General features: G+C 38.1%; 1 protein-coding gene across 1 annotated transcript in view; it reads right to left on the reverse strand.

Moving 5' to 3' along the window:
* Window positions 1-21,041, reverse strand: part of PUM3 (pumilio RNA binding family member 3) — a 44,666-nt gene that overhangs the window by 10,344 nt on the left and 13,281 nt on the right. The window contains exons 8-14 of the mRNA XM_077908445.1: window positions 20,022-20,196; window positions 18,519-18,622; window positions 17,444-17,522; window positions 14,838-14,936; window positions 14,017-14,070; window positions 10,483-10,563; window positions 1,861-2,003 (exon numbers count right to left, since the gene is read on the reverse strand). Coding sequence (XP_077764571.1) covers window positions 1,861-2,003; window positions 10,483-10,563; window positions 14,017-14,070; window positions 14,838-14,936; window positions 17,444-17,522; window positions 18,519-18,622; window positions 20,022-20,196 — 735 coding nt within the window. The remainder of the gene's footprint in view (window positions 1-1,860; window positions 2,004-10,482; window positions 10,564-14,016; window positions 14,071-14,837; window positions 14,937-17,443; window positions 17,523-18,518; window positions 18,623-20,021; window positions 20,197-21,041) is intronic.

Genomic DNA, 21,041 nt, shown 5'->3' on the forward strand with positions numbered 1-21,041 from the left:
AAATTTGTATGGAACAAACACCCTGGATGGCCACAGCAATCCTGAAAAAGAACACAACTGGAGGTATCACAATCCCAAATTTCAAGACATCCTACAAAGTTGTAGTGATCAAAACAGCATGGTATTGGCACAAAGACAGACACACAGATCAATTGAAAAGAACAGAGAGCCCAGAAATAAACCCACAATTATGGGCCAATTAATCTTCAACAAAGGATTGAAGCAAGGATATCCAATGGGAAAAGGACAGTCTCTTCAACAAATGGTGTTGGGAAAACTGGATGGCTACATGTAAAAGAATGACGCTGGACCAACTTTCTTACACCATACACAAAAATAAACTCAAAAGAGATTAAGGACCTAAATGTGAGACCGGAAATCATAAAAAATCCAAGAAAAGAACACAGGCAGTAATTTCTCTGACATCAGCCATAGCAACTTTTTTCTAGATATGTCTCCTAAGGCAAGGGAATGGAAAGCAAAAATAAGCTATTGGAACTACATCAAAATAAAAAAGCCTCTGCACAGCAAAGGAAATAAAAGACTAAAGACAAAACTAAAAGACAACCTCCTAAAGTGGGAGAAGATATTTGCAAGTGATAATATCTGATAATGGGTTATATATCTAAAATATTTAAAGAACTTACACAACTCAACACCAGAAAAACAAAGAATCCAATTAAAAACAGGCAGAGGATATAAATAAACATTTCTCCAAAGAAGCCATCTAGATGGCCAACACACACATGAAAAGATACTTAACATCCACTCATCAACAGGGAAATGCAAATCAAAACCACAATGATTTATCACCTTATACTGGTCAGAATGTCTAGAATCAAAAAGGCAAGAAACAGTAAGTGTTGGTGAGGATGTGGAGAAAAAAGGAACCCTCGTGCCCTGTTGCTGGGAATGAAACTGGTGCAGCCACTGTGGAAAATGGGATGGACATTCCTCAAAAAATTATAAACAGAATTATCTTATGATCTAGTAATTCCACTACTGAGTATTTACTCAAAGAATATGAAAACACTAATTTGAAAAGATACCTGTACCCTTATGTTTATCTGCAGTACTATTTACAATAGCCAAATTATGAAGCAGCCCAATTATCCATCCATACATGAAGAGAGAGAATGATGAATGAATAAAGAAGAGGTGGTATGTGTATGTGTGTGTGTGTGTGTGTATATATATATATAATGGAATATTATTCAGCCATAAAAAGAGAATGAGAGCTTGCTATCTGCAACATGCATAGATCCAGAGTAGAATGCAAAGTGAAGTTAGAGAAAGATAAATACTGTATGATTTCACTCACTTGGTTAAGAAACCAAATGAACAAAGAAAAAAAAAACAGACAACTCTAGAGAACAGTTATTACTAGACGGGAGATGGGTAGGAGGATGGGTGAAATAGGTCAAGTGGATTTAAAAATAAAAAGCACACTTATCATGATGAACACTGAGTAATGTACAGAATTGTTCAATCACTACACTGTATACTCAAAGCTAATCTAACACTATGTTGACTATAAATGAGTTAAAAAAAAACAACGAACCTTAAAAAAAATTGCTACAGTTCAAAATAAATAAAGCAAAATCAAACCAAACCACATACACTGAGGCACTTAAAGGCATTCTTTTGGCATGATACTTTTTATTTCCTTTTCAAGATAAAAACTTCAAAAATGTCAAACTACAGGCTGAAAGAGGGGATTCACCTTCTGAGATTTAGACAGAGAAGCACGATACAGGGTATGGATGCATGAGCAGATTTCTGGAAACATTACCTACTCGAAATAAAAAAGCAAGCAGAGCAGAGGAGCAAAGGGCTCCCCAGCTAATCTACTCTTCTTACCTGTGTGCGTTGCCATCTCCTTTCTGTAGAACCTCAATGATCTCTCGCACCGTATGAGCAGGATCTCTGGGGCTTAGTAAATAAAGCAGGACTTTCCTTCCATATTTGTCATTTACTATGTTAGGCAAGGAATTAATAATTTCCTGTAAAATTATAGAAACAAAAAATGAATCAATGTCCTTAAAAAAATGTACATTTGAAATCTAAAGGGTACAGGAGAATCCATGCTTACCTATTTTCCCCCATGTACTTAAGAGAAAATGCATAGCTAATTTTAAAATCTTGTCATTAAAGCAAAAGACTGACACTCAGAATACAGAACTGATTCTGGACTGTGACCAGTATTACTGAGCAAGCTATTTACATACTGATTGAGCTCAAGGACTTAAAAAATCTTTAAAGGAGTTATCTTCATTCACTATGACCAATAGTTCTTAGGCCACTATCATTAGGGACACTGCTTGCTGGGGTCACTGAGCAGATACAGTTAATTTGCAGCTGCTGTACATGTAGAATCAGCATCGATGAAGAACACTCCTATTAGAATTTACCCACTGAGACATACATGAAGAGAGATAAAGGAACTTTGTTACATTGAACAAGTGAATAAAAGGCTTTTAAAGTTAGTTGCTTACTCATGGCAAATGAAGGCTGCTTAAGTTTTACATTGAAAACAAAAATAGGGGGAATCCATGCAGAAAGAGTCCACGGAACAGTTACAAATAATTACACTCTATGGCATTTCCAATCAACTTCCCAAGAACAATGATCTCCTTTTCTAGTTGTCTGAATTGAAGTAACAAAGGCAATGTCATCCCCCACCCCAACTAAGCTCCTGCGTAAATGTGCTGAGGTTTCCACACAGAAAAGTCATCGTTTAAAAAGTTCTTTATTCTTGGGCAGCCTGAGTGGCTCAGCGGTTTAGTGCCGCCTTCAGCCCAGGTTGTGATCCTGGAGACCTGGGATCGAGTCCAGCTTCGGGCACCCTGAATGGAGCCTGCTTCTCCATCTGCCTGTGTGTCTGCCTCTCTTTCTCTCTCTTTCTCTCTCTCTCTCTCTCTGTCTCTCTCATGAATAAATAAATAAAAAAATCTTAAAAAAAAAATTTTCCTTATTCTTAATAGAGAATCTACAGCAGAAAAAAATCATGTTTTTTCCCCTCTAACATTCCTAATTCTTTTAACAAGCCTAATAGATATTCCAAGCCATAGATGTTTGAGCAGCACAGATTCTACAGAACTGGCTAAGGCCACAGAAAGAATTCAGTGCAACTCTTCAGGTTTACACATGAGGAACCTATGAAGGGGACAAGAGACTTGCCAGATGACACAGCATGTCAGTGGCAGGGCTCTGACTAGCCTTGGTCTCTTGATTTCAGGGAAAGAATTCTCCATGAGATAACATACACTCAGATCTGCTATTCTCTGATTACAATGAGATTAAGTTAATGCAAAGGAGCCAAGCTAAAAATGAAGTTGGTCATTGAGATCCCAATACTACAAAATTTATGACAATAAATTGCAATGCAGCTCCAGATTCCACACAAAATAGTTCTGTTTTTAGAATCCTAACCTCCCTTCATTTTCTGCACAAAAGTATATTGTGCTTCCTAAAATTAATAGCAGCTAACACTTGTTAAACTGCTTACCAGAAGTCAGACCCAATACTGAGAGCAGTATATTCATCATCCTAAATACTTTACATAACACCATGACAGAAGGACTATAGTTACTTTCATTTTACTAGTAAGAAGCCCAAGTTTTAGGTAAGTGACTTGTGGTAGATGTGTGAAGGTCACTCATCCAGGACATGGTTGACCCAAGACATGACTGCCTGTTCCCATGTTTCTAAACTCCATTGTACTCTCTTACTTTTGAAGAAATTTAAGATCACATATGAAGATTTCCCCAAACATAAACCGTTTTCAGAGAAGAGGTGCAAAAGATCTAACCACCCGACAGGAGTATGAATTTAAACCACCCAGGGAAAAAGAACTTAAAATTTCAGTAAGAAAGGGAAGACCAAAAAAAAAAAAGGAACATACTTTATCATGGCAGAGGGAGTTCTTTTGCAATCTCAAGGGAAACATGTCCCAAAATGAGCTCAGTAGGTGTACTTTTGATAATGAAGCATTTAGTATCACAAATATAGGCTACTTTTAGTATGACTTTTCCTATTTAAGGTTTAACCAGCTCATAAAAGAAGACAGATGTGGGCAGCCCGGGTGCCTCAGCAGTTTAGCGCCACCTTCAGCCTGGGGCTTGATCCTGGAGACCTGGGATCCCATGTCAGGCTCCCTGCATGGAGCCTGCTTCTCCCTGTCTGTGTCTCTCATGAATAAATTAATGAAATCTTTAAAAAAAATTATAAAATCTTAAAAAAAAAAAAGAAGACATATGCTTTGTTGAAAGAAGAGAGTAAAAATGATAGTTTATGCCAATTTCTATGATCATTAACCCACCCCCTGCCAACTCTGCTGTCCTTAAGAAAAACCACTTTGGGATATAGTACCTTTACAACAATCACCTTCTTGGGGAAAAAAAAAAAAACAAAAACATCACAAAACAAACAAAACCAACAAAACAAAGTGCTAGGGGAGTATGCAGTAAAGAACTATAAATGGCTATTTCTAATTAACATTTTTTTCCCTTCATGTGAAGAAGTAAAGGGGAGCAGAAAGCCAGCAATTCCTCAATGTACCTAACTTGCTCTGCAGAGGCTACACTGAAAGGTTAAGATACTGCACAGGGCTTTGGCAGAAAGGGTTCCACCTCAACACCAGGAGCTAGGAATTCCAAAATACACACAAAATCCAAGTATAAGTACTACTTGGGACTAGTCCCCAGTTTCACTGAACTTCTCCTGCCTTTCAGTTTGTCATTAAAAAATTCAGAATCTAAACTTATGCTCATTTAAGGTTTTTAAGAGGGTGCGATGCTTATAAACTAATAATCCTAAGAAACTAAAAAATCTTTACTTAAAAATGTGATATTATTTGGGGTTCCTGGGTAGCTCAGTTCGTTAAGCATCCAACTCTTGATTTCAGCTCATGTCATCATCTCTGGGTTGTAGGATCCAGCCCCATGTCAGGCTCCACATGGAGATCTGCTAGGGTGTGGAGCCTGCTCAGGATTCTTTCTCCCTCTACCCCTTCCCACTTTAAAAAAATGTGATATCATTTAATTCTCTCCACCTCACTCTCATTCAGCTTTCCTATCATGAAAGACACTCATTTTGGAGAAAATAAAGCAGTATGAGCATGGCTGTATTACGGAGTACTAATTCACTTCTTTTTAACCTGGATTAGACAGAAAGGAGAGAAATTTCTGGATGACCCCCCCCCCCCCAAAAAACACTAATGAGTAATGAGTATAGTAACATGTAGAAATAGGTAAGGGTTAGCTATGGTACAGCTGACCGTGTGCTTGACTCAATCTTTGAGTTCGAGCTATGTAGCCTTTGGCAAATCTGTTCATTCCTCTGAATATCAACTCACTCATCTATAGAAGGAAATGATACACCTGCCTGATTTCCGGGTCATTACCAGGAGCAAATGAGAAAAATCCATGCTGCAAATTGAAAAACTATCAAGTAATTATGTCCATATTAAGAACACACCTCTCAATTTGCAGGATCTTTAACTGGAGAGATTAAGTAAAGCTGTTGGGGTCATGATTTTGGCATCCTCGAGAGAGGGAGAACCTCAACAACAAAGGTTCAATTTTAAAGGTTTTCAATGTAGCTACCCCTTCTTATAAGAATTAACAGAGAAAATCACAAGACCCATTTGTTTTAACTTCTTTGTGTGCTTCACTCTAGAGCAGGCATGTGGACTGAAGCAGAGCATGGGAAGATTAAACCTCTTCCTCTGAAGAGGTTTGCAAAGTTCTGACCTCCTTGTGTTGGACCCTTAGGAAATTCACAGGCATTTCTGTTTTAACAACTACCTTTTAAAAAGGAAAAGTGAAGGTCAGAATAAAGGGTTCCTCTTGCTCTTCCCCACACTGGAAGCAGGGGGAGAGCGCACTTCTGGCACTTTCAGTGGGAAGAGGACGTGTAGAAAGCAGTTCAGATACTGAGGACAGAGCCTATGGTGTGCACATCTCTCTGCGGGGCAGCGTGTGGGGACAGAAAGAGATGTGCACCAGCCTTAACCTTAGGGAGCCAACATCTAGTGCAAAGAGGCAACAGAAATGTAATAAAAAATGAAAAATACAGATGAGAGGCAAAGAATGGTTAAGTATAAAAGGAAGAGGAGTAGGCAAGGACTGCAGCCCCTTAAGAGATTCTTCTAAAACTACCATGATTTCATCCAGAGGTACACCTCTCTGACTATAATGGAACAACTGGAAGGTACAGTTGAATGAGTGTCATTTCAGTTATCCAAGATGAAAAAGTTCTGGAGAATGGCTCCACAACAATGTGCAGACACTTAATACTACTGAACTTAATGCTTAAGATGGCTCAGAGTTTCTCTCTCTCAGTCCTCTTCACCAATGTCAACCACACCCTCCCCCTTCCCTCTGGCAACTATCAGTTTGTTCTCTGTATTTATGCCATTTATTTTACTTTAGAAAAAAGAATAAGTCACAGGGCTGTAAAGTACAGCATAGGAAACAGAGTCAACAATATTGTAATAACCTTGTATGGTGACCCATGGTGACTGCATTTATTGTGGTGAACATGGAGTAATGTATATAATTGTCCAATCACTAGGCTGTACACCTGGAACTAATAAAATATTGTATGCCAACTTTACTTCAATAAAAAAAAAGTGTGCAAAAAAAAGGGGAAAGGTTAAGATGGTAAATTTTATATTATGTATATTTTACCACAATGAAAGGTCAACAAAAGCAAAAACAAGAGAATCTATCACTATGAAGCTCAGATTCGAGAAGCTGGCAGCTACCACCTTGGACTGGTAGCTCCAGCCTCGTTTCCCCACAGCCCACCCCTCACACCTGGCCCACCTCTTATTTTACCTGCCTGATCAATGAAAGGGTCTATATTTGGGAGCCCCAGGCCACATCATGATCAACTGCTAAATGAATGATGGCAAAGAGAAACTACAAGAGCTGCGAGGAGTGGTGGAGACCCGGGCTAGCTAGGAGACCACAGAAAAGTATCTAGAGACTGAACTGGCACTTATTCTTAAAAGAGAGAAGGAAGAGTCTTTATTAGGCTAGATTTCAACCTGACGTTCCAGGAAACCCAGTTACTCTGAGCAGAATGCTTAGCAACAGAAAGCTGTCTTGGCTATTTTTAAAAGCACTGCATAATGCAACAGGTTTTGTAGTGGCTGGGGGGGAAATATGGCACATGACTCTACATAATATAAACGTATGTGCAGCGTATCTGACAACCCATCGATTGTGCTAAGTAAATGCCTTAGAAAAACAAGAAGACATACAGGAATGCTCATAAAATTTGAATAGCAAAAAATAATGAAAATGTCAATTTTTTAAAAACTGTAAACAATCTAAGTCTCCACCAACAGAAAAAAGGAAAAATAATTTACCATATACTCATAGTAGTATGCCACACTATTTGGCACTGAAAATCAGTGATTTAGAACAGAGTGGGCAAACCACAGCTCATGGGTCAAATCCAGCCTGCAGTTTGTTTTCACACATCCTATGAGATGAAAATGGTTTTCATATTTTAAAGGGTCATTAAAAACAAAACCAACCAAGAATAGGCGACAGAATCATATAATGCTCACAAAGCCTAAAATAATTACAACCTGGCCTTTTATTAAAAAAAGACTTGCTGAGCCCAATGAACCTCACAAACCTAACACCAAAAGAAAAATGCAAGTCATAGAAAAAAACATAGAAGATATCACTTCTATAGAATTTGTAAACATGCAAAACAGTATCATATTCGTCTATATATAGTGAAAGGGTAAGAAAATGCACACAAACAATAAATAACAGAATTCATCACCATGAGAGTGAGATATGCAATCAGGGACAGGTTCACAAAAGGGCTGAACTCCCAAGTGTCTCTGTCAAGTTTTACTTCTTTGTCAGATGGTGGGAGGCTGAGTGTTTGCTGTATTATTCTTAGGACCTTTCTGTAGAGAACATATTTTAAAGTAAACATCAATACTTAATCACTTTCAGACAGCAAGTGGTCAGGGTACTTCTCTCCTCTTCAGAGGAACACTGCTGTCAAACCAGCTGTTATCCTAACAATAATTCCAGGGGTAAACGGATCAAGTTTTATAAGCATGTTTATTCTGGAAAAGTAAAGTGGGTGGGAAATGATGAAGGCTCAGCTGATCAGGCTGTAATTTTGACCTGACGTTTCAAGAAGTCTGGTTACCCTGAACAGAATGCTTACTAGCAATACTATGCTTCCTTGGGTATTTTTAAAAAGCACTGGGTATTTTTAAAAAGCACTGGATACTGGAACAGGTTTTGTGGTGGTGGAAAAAACTGCAGGAGCAGTTAGCATTTCCGAATTTTATTACTAGTTCTATAGTTTAATGATACAGAGAACCTGTTGAGCATTTTTGTCTGTTAGAAGTGAGTGTTCAGCACATCAGGCCATTCTCAGGGAAAGCTGCCTTAAGTATGAGAAAGTCATCAGGAATGTAGCCCAAGTAGTTGTGGGAAGTAAATCAGTAAGCATAAGAAATTAAAGCTGTTTCAATGGCAACTTTAAGTGGGATGCATGTTTGGAAAAAATTAATCTAGCAGACAATTGTGGCAAATCCTAAAGGAAGTCTGGTTTCTCTTGAAATCCATTTGGAACACTTATGCAAATTTTAGTTGTCGTGAAAATATTAAACAAAAGCAAACTTTCAATAGCCCAGCCTGTTTCCATTTTTGTGAAACAACTTTATTCATTTTGCCAATTTATGGCCTCACATCTCTGTCACCAGAATGAAAAACAATCATTATTGATTGGAGTCAAAGGGGTAATAAAGTCACAAGGAACATGCCAAAATACTCAGTTTGTGACATGAAAAGTCTTGCCAACTTGTTTCTTCCCACAATCCCATCCCAAAGAAAGTCATCACAATCTTAAAACAGTCAAGAGGAAAGTCGGAACATGACAGCAAGGGCATGAGAAATTCACACACACTGGGACCTACAGCTGGCACCGGATCCTGCACTAGCTGGCCCATTTTCCCTCTACACCAGCTCTGCTATTCCCGAGAGGCTGCAGAGAGAGGCCACAGCACCACCACATGCCGACAGGTAAAGTCTCTCTCTGAACATCCATAAGGCTTCTCCCCGCTGATGGTGGAAAGTAGCTTTTGTGACAGAGATTTCCCTAAGGGCCCTATCTATGCATATCAAACAAAGGTCTGTGTAATGTCTAGATGGATAATCTATGTCTATACAGATCATACGGTTTCTAAAAGTGTTCCTAACTTTGGTCACTGCCACCAATGTTGCAACTGCTTATCCTTACCCCGGCAACCCCTATCACACAGTCCACGCCACTGGCACACTACAGAGATAGGAAGGGAAGAAAGTCAGAAAAGAGACAAGTATTGAAAAATGCAGTTTTTACTTTGAAATGCTTTTAAGCAAAAAGATAACAATTTTTCCGAGGGCAAACTTAGGGTTAAATGAACTGCATTTAATTATTACCAGCCTGTGGTCATTGTACCACGCTAGAAGGAACTGCTGAAATGAAAAAAAAGAAGCTAGTCTGTAAATTTTAGAAAGAATTTTTAATAGGACTCTGAAAAAGCTTTCATGAAAGCTCTAAGGAACAACACAGTTTTTCTTCTCCAGCTCAATCCAGCACAGATGCACTGATAAACTGGGGAACTGTGCAAAGGTAATTTCTCCAAAGGGAGAAGAGGAGAAAGGACATCTTTTGTCTGTGAGTTCCTGAGTAACTTAAGAATTACTATGACAGGGGATCCCTGGGTGGCGCAGCGGTTTGGCGCCTGCCTTTGGCCCAGGGCGCGATCCTGGAGACCCGGGATCGAATCCCACATCAGGCTCCCGGTGCATGGAGCCTGCTTCTCCCCCTCTGCCTATGTCTCTGCCTCTCTCTCTCTCTCTCTGTGACTATCATAAATAAATAAAAATTTAAAAAAAAAAAAAAAAAAAAAGAATTACTATGACAATAAATTTCTGATGACACCTGAACACTGCACTTCTCATTTTTCATTTAGTACATCATATGATCTAAAAGTCGTGTTATGGGGCACTGGTTAAGCATCTGCCTTCGGCTCAGATCATGATCTTGAAGTCCAAGGATCAAGTCCCACATTTGGCTCCTTGCTTGGCAGGGAGTCTACTTCTTCCTCTCCCTTTGCCCCTCCCCCACTCATTCATTTTCCCCTCTCTCTTTCATAAAGAAAATCTTTAAAAGAAAGAAATATATAAAAACCTTTAGGTTATCCTAATGTAATCAATCTTTTGAAAATTTAAAATATTATTAATAGCAAGTTACAAGATTGTGGTTTATACAGAAAAAAAGCAAATGCCCCAAAATAGAACTGAGACAACTAAAAAAAAAGAAAAAATAACAAAATATGGGCAGAAAGCATACTTCGACGTCTTTACACATACAGGTGTGAAATCAAATGGACATAGATGCAAACGAGATAGATCAATTTAATCTATATTCAAGAGCATCAGAATTACTTACTGATATGATTATCTGCTTCACAAGCTTAGTATCATCGATACAATCAAAGGCCGCCAGTAAGACCAAATGGGAGTACTGACCCTGAAATGGAAGCCAGGAAAAGTTAGAAAAATGTATCCTTTTTTATTCCACCCAAGGAGGCACTTTATAAAGGCTATAAACCTGACACCTGTCCAACATAATAGAAAGACAGATAAAAGCCATTCAAAGGAACTTCCTCTTATCAGGATTTAGTTAATTATATTCCAGATTGATTTAAAAAAAAAAAAAAGAAAAGAAAAACAAAAGCACATTCTCCAATATCAAATAGCTGAGACTCATTTTTTTTTTTTTTTAACCAGGATATAATAACACCTCTCACAAATGGTATCCTGTTAATATATAACTAAGAAAATTAAACTAGGGGCACTTGGATGGCTCAGGGGTTGAGCATCTGCCTTTGGCTCAGGTCATGATCCCGGGGTCCTGGGATCAAGTCCTGCACTGGGCTCCCCACAGGGAGCCTACTTCTCCCTCTGCCTATGTCTCTACCTCTCTTCTCTGTGTTTCTCATGAATAAATAATCTTAACACAAACAAAAAAAAATTAAATAGAAAATCAAACTACAAAATTTTAGGTGAAAATGGAAAAAAAAAGCTCAAGAATGTAGAAGTATATATATGCAGAACTCCAATCATGAAAAATAAAGTATATATACTCAGATATAATCACACACGATACAAAATATACATAATATGCATACAAAGAAAATCATGGGAGGAAAAACACTAATATAATTGTCACCTCTGGGTTAAAAGATTATATATGATTTTTCATTTTCTTTTGTATATTGTCTAATTTCTTTGAAATAATCCTATAATTAGAATAGGAATACTAAAAAAATAAACTAAAAGAATATACTTAGATACCATGAGAATAAGAGAAAAGTAACTGCTTTTAGAAAGTATAATAGCACAAGATCAAAAAACAGACACGGATTTTCACAATGGTCACCTCTTGAAATAACAGGATTACTTCTGTGATACTGACATTGTTCTGAAGTTTAAGAACTTATATTTTATGAAAAAAGAGGCAAAGTGTTCTCAGAGCTTATGGCATATTCTTTTTGTCTCCTACATAATGATAGCAATCTTTTTTCTTTTCATACTTTGAGAGGGTATCTGACTTCTGGTAACACTTATTCAGAGCCAGGTCTAAAGAACATGGCAGGTAATAATGTTTCAGTTGGAAATAAACAGAGAAAAATAACAAAGGTCTAATATCTTTACCACACGAATACCAACCCTCTCCTAAAAATGGGCATAATCACGAAATCACTTCACAGAAGAAGAAAAAAAAAATCACTTCACAGAAAAAAAAAAAGGACAGGTGGCTTGAAGCATATAAAATAATACTCATTAATTAAGGACAACAATTAAAACAATGAAATACTATTTTCCATTTATCACCTAGGCAAAAGTGAAAACCCCTGCTAGTATACTAATTAGGCAAACGCTTGGGAAAAAGCAGGCACACTTCTTTTGTCATTGGTGAGAACGTACAGTGGTTGAATTTGCTTGAAGAGCAACTAACATTTATAAAAATTTAAAAGGCATGTATTTTCTGATTTAATAATTCCATTTCTAAGGATTCATCTTAGAGGTGTGCTTCCACAAATGCACAAAGCATATGTGCTTGAGGACTACTTAAAAAACTAGAAACTACAGTAGGGACCAACAGCAGGGACTGGTTAAGTGAGTTATGTACATCACATGATGAAATATTATCTAATCATTAAAAGGAATGAGATAAAATGTATATATATATTGAAATAAAATGACCCCTAAGGTGAACTCGGTGAAGGAAATCAAATAGAGAACAATGTGCATATAGAACACAACCACTGGTCTCTGATTTTTTACATGTTTCTGCCCAAATACAAAATATTTCTGGGTGACACTGGAACAGAATTGAAGTGAGAAAAAGACAATTCTACAGTTTTAGTTGGAGCTTTTAATACACTTTTCAGCAACTGACAGAACTAGCCAAAGATAAATAAATCAGTAAAAACACCGATGAAATGAACGACACTATCAACCACCCAGATGTAACTGAAATTTGGAGTACCACAGCCAATTCCACAAAATAAGGTCTTCTCAAGATACAGACCATATATTAGTCTTTAATAATTTAAGAGGATTGAAATAGGAGTATGTCAAGACTCTACAATATTTGGAAATTTGAACAATTCTAAATAACCACAAATCAAATCCATGGCTTATTATCTCCCCTCCTTAGAAGGAACCCTTGAAATTAATGAATAATGAAACCTTGTCATACTCTGGAAACAACTCACTAGACAATCTCTTCTTTCATTTTGTTACAGGAAAGTGAGCTGCCTTTCAGATGGCACTCTCCCTAGCTGCCAGCCCTAAGAAAGACAACAGGTATGTACACGGTCACGCAGCACCAATAATTATCTGTGTTTGAAATTATATTTCAAGTATTCATCAGATGCTAGTAGTTCTCATTGGAGATTCACAGAAAATAGTTGTTATCATCTATTTAATTTTTTTTAAGATTTTATTTATTTATTTATTCATGACAGACACAGAGAGAGACAGAGACATAGGCAGAGGGAGAAGCAGGTTCCTTGTGGGAAGCCCGATGTGGGACTTGATCCCAGGACCCCAGGATCACTACCCGAACCAAAGGCAGATGCTCAGCCACTAGCCCACCCAGGAGCCCCATTACACATTTTAGTTGACCCGTAAATGAGAAACTTAAATATATAAAGCAACTCAAAAATGAAAAAATGTTTACTACTATATTCCAGAAATACTATAAGAAAAACTATTTAGTATTTAAATACACAAAAAAGCCTTTTTTTGTTTGAGGTAATTAATCCCTCAGAAAAATCTCATATCCTCTATAATTTCATCAGGAGAGCTATTACAGAATCTCCAAAGGATTCCAAAGAACTATAAAGCTTAACAACTAGAACTTTTTCTACTGACTTTACAAATTTATCTCAGGCAGTAATTTCCATGTTTAATAACATAATTGGACAGATTCTTTAAAGAAGTAAATATCAGGTCTTCAAAAAATATCTAATAAAAATGGAAAACTGTCACAATAGAATGTTAAATAAAAAAAGGAGAAATCTGGGTAGCCCAGGTGGCTCAGAGGTTTAGTACCACCTTCAGCCCAGGGCCTGATCCTGGGATCCTCCCCGCATGGAGCCTGCTTCTCCCTCTGCCTATGTGTCTCTGCCTCTCTCTCTCTCTCTCTTGCTCTGTGTCATCCATGAATTAAATAAAATCTTTTTTTTTTTTTAAAGGAGAAATCTCATTTAGTGTAAATTTAATATCATAAAAATACAGACATATGCATAGAAAAAGACTAATAAAACAATGAACAATTTTCTTCTTGGCAATTTTCTAAAGTTTTCAAATTTTCTCTAATAGACATGATTACATTTTATTATTAAAATCAACTAAAAGAAAAGCCAAAACCAAACAAGAAGATACCAAATTGTGGTTTTATTATACTTACATTTGCCACCTTTTCAATGTAAGTCTTCATCGTTTTCACAATCACTTTCCTGTCCTTAAAAAAGAAAAATTAACTTTTAGTTATAGCTTAAAAATTATATACTCAATTTTCTGTAACACTAAATTTCTACCAGCTTGGCATACTCTTCACTAGTGAAAATAGTTATGAGCCAGCAATGTATTTTTAAGTACTTTCAGAGCTATTACAACCTGAGACCTGTTGGTGACAATGCACTGAAATATCAATATGGAACCATAAAATTATAAGACAAACCTAGTGAAACCACCTTCTTTTGCAGTAAGAATGGAAATAGCTTTTTCAGGGTCTGAACTATCCTGAAATGCTTGAGTGTGCAGCATACAGACGGTATCCAAAACTTATTTGCTGAACAGAAATTAAATTTGTATTAATTTAAAAAGTGGGCAAAGTACAACTCTTTTAAAGGCAAAACTATACTGATCAAGGAAATGAGGATCATGTCTGTGAAACTTCTGTATTTAACAAGAATTTTTAACTTTTCCTTCAAAGTGCTTAAAACCCACATGAGCAATCAGATGCCAAAACTTCTGTGTAGTACAAGCCTCACATAAATATTGTGCTGACTTGCTTGACAGGTCCCTTTTCAAATGAAGACAACTCAAGCTTTTTTAAACTTTAATAAAAACTCCAACGAAGAAACACTAGGCCCTGAGAAAAATCCAATTCCTGTGAGGCCCTTAGGTGCAACTTGGCAAAGATAACATTGTTTATACACATGGGGGCAAAGACCACAGAGGGCAAGTCTAAGGGAAGGTAATTCAAGCCCTAAGGAACACATTTACCTTAGGCGTGCCATGCCACAGGCAGTGCATGGCCACTCTGGCGCCATCGTGTGTGTGCGCCAGGTATATCACTGCTTCCCGGATGGCTTCAATCATTTCCTGCAGGAATAAATAACACCAGAACTTTATTTTATTCTTTCTTCCTGCCTTTTTAAAATCTGTCTACTGAAGAGCACTGATGCACAGAGAATGAAAGAGAGTATAGATAGTAAACAATTTAACTTTTCATTTTGTAGAGAAGCATGCAGAGATAACTTTTTTAAAAACATATTTTCCCCATCAATAGCAACAAGAAGTGGTGGCAATTCTATTAAAATACCTGAGGAGTTTTACCAATATATATTCAAAAATATACATGTATGCGTAGTAGAGTCTAAAAGACTTCAAGAAAAAGAAACCTAGCAAGTGATTATCATAAGACGGAATTTGGGGGATTTTTTTTGGTCTGTTTCTTTAGATTATTTATTCATGAGAGACACATGAGAGAGGCAGAGACATGGGTGGAGGGTGGAGCAGTCTCCCCGCGGGGAGCCTGATGTGGAACTGGATCCCAGGATCTAGGATCACAATCTGAGCTAAAGGCAGACGCTCAACCACTGAGCCACCCAGGCATCCCAAGAAGGGAATTTTTAACAGTAAAGCCAAAAAAAATAAAATGTTCTTCCCTGAGTTGTGTATATAATGAGCAGAGAACCAAACACTAATTTCCCTGGAAAAGTTTCTCTATTTCAGCTTATCACTGGATTACTTCTAGAAATCATTTTAATAATTCACCATAAAAGCACTTAAGTAACATTTCCCTAAGAAAAATTAATCTATTAGACTAGGTCTTCATTTATCATTGGGCCCTTTCATAAAAACTCAGTCACTAATTTCTTACAAGGTAGTTTAGCTTGTTTATAAACTTTCTTCTTCATTGTCAATAGATAATTTCTTTAATTATATTTGGGAAGTCTAGCCTATAGATGTAAATGAGTTCTGACATCTAAAAGCTGCAGGGCCCCATTTTGGTTCATTTCCAATTTAAAAATTTAATCAAAATAAAGTCTCCAACCATGAAAGAGAAAGGTGGGTGCCTATTTTCATCAGTAAGGAACAAGCGATTTCACCCATAACTATTTTGCAATCTTTTCTCAGGATGGGTCTCAAAAACACAGGTCTCAGCTTACATACCTAAACTTACGAATCTATTCAAAGATATCCCATTGGAGTCAATGCCCCCAGGCCCAGGAAAGATTGGTCTCATTACTGTATATTCACACTAAGTTCCCAACGATCTTTTTGTTATTAATACATTCAACACTAAAAAAATATTTTCTACCACTGAATACATCCAAGTGCTCATATTCTCACTTCTCAAAATATAGTCCAGCCTTAATAAATACAGATGTGTCAGAAAGTGTGCTCTGCAGAAAAGAGAGAGAAATCCCCAAAAGAGAAGCAGCAGCTGCTCTATTCACTGAGCCACAAGCTTAAGTGAGCAGCGACTCTTGGAAAAGTCTTTTCCCTATGTCACTTTGGAAGGGTCAAAATTCCTATGAATGTTTAATCTGGCATATTTGTAAAAAAGAAGTCAGGGTCATTATTTCAGTTATCCCTTACTATTGAAATGAGGACAAAGGGGCAATGATTTCAGTTTGATGAGGCAAGCAAAGTTCAGGGGACTAAGTGATGAATTTTCTTCGTATTCCTATCACTGACATGAAGGGCAGTACAAATTACTTTCACTCTCTGTCCCTTATCCTTCTAGCATATAAGGTCCAGTTTTTCACAGTCCATTTAGTTTTTACATAAGTGTCCTCCCCAAACCTTTTATTTTTTTTAATATTCATTTTTATTTATTTATTCATGAGAGACAGAGACAGAGAGGCAGAGAGAGAGAGGCAGAGACACAGGCAGAGGGAGAAGCAGGCTCCATGCAGGGAGCCTGATGTGGGACTCGATCCCAGGTCTCCAGGATCACGCCCTGGGCTGAAGGCAGGTGCTAAACCTCTGAGCCACCTGGGCTGCCCCTCCCCAAACCTTTTAACTTTGACATGATTTTTGTATCAGCACAGGTGAATTTCAAACTACCTGAATGCTGGATGTCTATTTGTGAGTTAATTTTCAGTATGATTAGCTGGAGGATAGTTTCTGGCTTATAATTAAAATATAAAAATCCAGAGATTGATAAAACTTTGGTCAATTCCACTGTCTTCTGGAAAATATTTAAATGGTATTAGTAGACTTGTTTAAAGGACCATTAGTGCCCTATCTTCTCTAAATAAGGAAACAGGGCCTCTAGATGGCTCAGTCAGCTAAATGTCTAACTCTTGATATTGGCTCAGGTCATGATCTCAGAGTGCTGAGATCAAGCCCCGCATTGAGCTCCATGCTAGCCTGGAGCTTGCGAAAGGTTTTCTCTCTCCTTCTGCCTCTGCCTGTCTCCCTCTAATGAATGAAAGAAAGAGAGAGAGAGAGAAAGAAACAATAAACAAAACAGAAGGCAAGAAAGAAGGAAGCCCGCTTTAAAATTTCCAAAAGACAATCTACATCAAAGCAGCACTTCATATTTTAAAATGGCTCTTCCTCTATGCTTGGTTTAAAAACTAAAAGTAAGAACTTACTGATCTTAGCTTTGGTGGTGCATAGGTGAAAAAGTCCAAGAATACTTTGTGCACCAATGAGTGCTTAATCACAGCCTCCCTGAAAAGAGAGAAAAGGAAAAGTGACTATGTCAGATCTGGCACTACGGTAAAAGAGACAGAGGTGGCTTCAATTGTCCTAACATAATCAGACCAAATGAGATGGTTTCAGCAAATGTAATCTGTCACAGACAGAATATATCTTTCAGTAATGGACTAAGAATTAAGGAAAAAATCAAACTTTCAGAATATAAAAATCTTTTAGTAGCCTCTACAGTCAAAACCAGAATATAAATTTCTAGTATGTAATCAGCCAAGATTTATCATCATCCAAAGACACTACCATCCTCAATAAAGATATCTATGCTTTCACCCAATAATGGACACATAATTGATTAGAAATCCATATGGGCACTTTTTTTTTTATGGCTATATTCCTTCTGTCAAGCACCCTTCACAATGCTTAGTTTGATAAAATAATTTTAGCACAATTAAAACATGAATAGAAAGAAATAGCATCGGCAACTGCAACAACACCTTATCGATCTAAGCTTCATAGTGTGACACTTGCTGAATGCAGATGCAGAATGGAGGTTGAAGTTCAAGGCACCAAAGATGTGAAGGTGACAGGGAGTAATCTGAGTGGCTAGCCAACACAGGTTGCCTTTATGGGCACAGGACCGTTTCTGAGCGTTCTGGAAATATTAATCCATTTAATGTTCATAAACCTCCATGGAATATGTACTAATATTATCCCAATCTTATAGATGTGGAAACTGAGGCACACAGATGTTATGTTGCCCAAAGTCACATAGTTAGTAACTGAGGGGGGCACCAGGATTCACACCTGGGCAGTGAGGGTTCCAAAGGCTATGCCTTAACCACTCTGCTATAGTACAAATGCTAAGAAAGCCACATACCTGAGCATTGAAGTTTTACAATTAAATAGTTTCCCAAATAGAAACTTCTATTATAAAATATCTACCTTTTCTATGCAAGGATTATATAACATTTTCTTCCTTCAAATACTAAGAAAAAACAAAGACAGCTTTCTTACTTTTGGGCCATTGGAGTTAGAATCTGCTTCATTTCATCCATGATAAGGTCTAGTTTTTCTGGCTGTGTCTCTAATACTTTGTCCAGGGTTGGGTGATCTGCAGACTGCAACGAGAAATATCAAACCCCTCTAAATTTAATCAAGTTTCTTCAACTTCAAAAGAAAATCAATTATAATTATTTTAAATAAACTTAACATAAAATTCAGATTTCCCATAATTCTATAATGAAACTCCTCTGCAGACACACTCATGGAGTAACCTCATCTGATTCACACTCTGTACGCTCATCAGTGTATTTAAAGTACCCAAACAGGGATGCCTGGGTGGCTCAGTGGTTGAGCATCTGCTTTCGGCTCAGAGTGTGATCCCGGGGTTCCGGGATCAAGTCCAGCATCAGGCTACCCGCAGGAAGCCTGCTTCCCTCTGCCTCTCTCTGTGTCTCTCATGAATAAATAAAATCTCTAAAAAAAAAAAAAAAAAATTAAAAAAACACACAAAATACGAAACCACCGACCAACTCAATCAGTTAGCAGGCACCTAGTACATTCCTAATCCTAAGATGAAGTAGTCAGCTCACAAATTCTTGTCACCATACGTTTTCAAATTAGGTAGATATTCTTATAGTGACTGTTACAAAAGAAACCAAGCACTAAGTTCAACCCAGGAGCTGAAACTGACTAGGGGTAGCAAGCCAGAAAAAGAATCCATATCCCTGGAGACAGAATGTGTCATATGTGTCCCAAGATCTGAAAGAGACCCTTTAATGATCCTAGTCCCTTTACTGGGCTTTTTCTTTTTCTTTTCTTTTTTTTTACTGGGCTTTTTTTGATTCAATCCCTGTTCTGTATCCAAGGCTGGTTGTCTCTACTCCCTTTCCTCCCTGGACACAACCTAGAGAAGGACAGTCCACACCCTGAAGACACACAGAAGGCAGCAGTGGGGAGCCCGAGGCACTTCAGCCAGAGCTGGCTAGGGGGTGGGTACAAAGCTTTGCTAACTATTAAGAGTCATCTATTCAGTCTACCAGAAACGGATGTACTGAGGCATTACACAGAACACTTGGGAGGGAGTAACAAGATAGTTTAAAATTTTTTTTTAAGATTTATTTATTCATGAGACAGAGACAGAAGGGTGGGGGGAGGCAGAGACACAGGCAGAGGGAGAAGCAGGCTCCATGCAGAGAGCCCAACATGGGATTCAATCCCGGGTCTCCAGGATCACACCGTGGGCCGAAGGCGGCGCTAAACCGCTAAGCCACCTGGGCTGCTCAAAGTAGTTTAATTTAAAGGGGATTTAGAGATATTGCTCTGGGAGAAAGAAATCTAAGTCTGATCACTTGCTCATCACACCTGAGACGAAATAATCTAAGAGAATAAAGGGTAGGAGATAGTCTCTTAATGGACCAGACAAAGCAAAAATATATCCTGAGAACAGGGCAATGGAAGGTCAGGAACAGCACACAGGGAAAGGAAAAATGCTTGCAGGACGTCCTGTGATGTCACCTTGTAAAGCTGAAATGTGTTCCCATAGAGCTCCTCTGTCAGCATGTTCCTCTGCTCCAAGATGGCTTTGTCATTATAGGCATACTCCACGATGGCGGATGCTTCTGCATGCCGGAGCATTTTCCTCACATGGCCCTTAAAGCTTCTCATTATCTCTGCAATCTGTGGCTTACTCCTATACCCAGTGTGATGGTGGGAAAAGAACAGTGACAGGAGAAGAAAGTTGGGTGGCAACAAAACATAACTTTCCCTGAAGTCAACCCATCAACACGCCAGGTGGTCAGCCCCACTGAAACGCTTATGAGAAGCACAGCTAAATGCACCGTCTTCCCACCTCCAGCTTCCCAGCTTCCCTCAGCAGCTGGCCTGCTACTGACATCTGAGACCGAACTCTTGCTTAGCAGCTGAGAGATCTGGAGCAAGTTACTGGAATTCTCTGTGATTCGGCTTCTTTGGTCACAGAGCAGAAAGAATGCAGGTTGAGGTGAGGACCAAGTGACCCAAGATGCAGAGCAAACTAACCAGTGCAGAGGAGGTCCCTGGTGTCCCTTCCCCACATTAAAATGAGAAAGTAAAAGTTGATGCAGGGATACATGAATACAACATACCTAGGATTCTGTATTCAAACAGAGCTTAATCACAAGTATTTACGTTCATCCTAACATTAGCAGCTCACAACTAAAGCCAGAAATACTTGGAAATTTTGTCAAACAAACTTTTCTACTATTCATTAGCACATTTTGGCATCTTACGTTCAAAAAAAGAAATTGCAACAGGTAGCAATTCTAGCTAATTTAGGAAATCCTCCTATCCCGACATTTCCTAACCTACCAAACCTTGCAAACACTCCTCAACTTCCCCTCCAAGCCTTCCACCTTCTAAATCCTGTAATCTTTTCTTCCAGGACTTCAAAGTATACCCAGGAGAGTGGTGAAGGCAATGCCATAATTTACATTACTTCAATAACTGCTTTTAAGACCACGCTCCCCAGCAACATGACAAGCATCTGCCTGGAGCAAT

This window comes from Canis aureus, chromosome 1 (genome assembly GCF_053574225.1).
Source record: "Canis aureus isolate CA01 chromosome 1, VMU_Caureus_v.1.0, whole genome shotgun sequence".
Taxonomy (NCBI): Eukaryota; Metazoa; Chordata; class Mammalia; order Carnivora; family Canidae; genus Canis; species Canis aureus.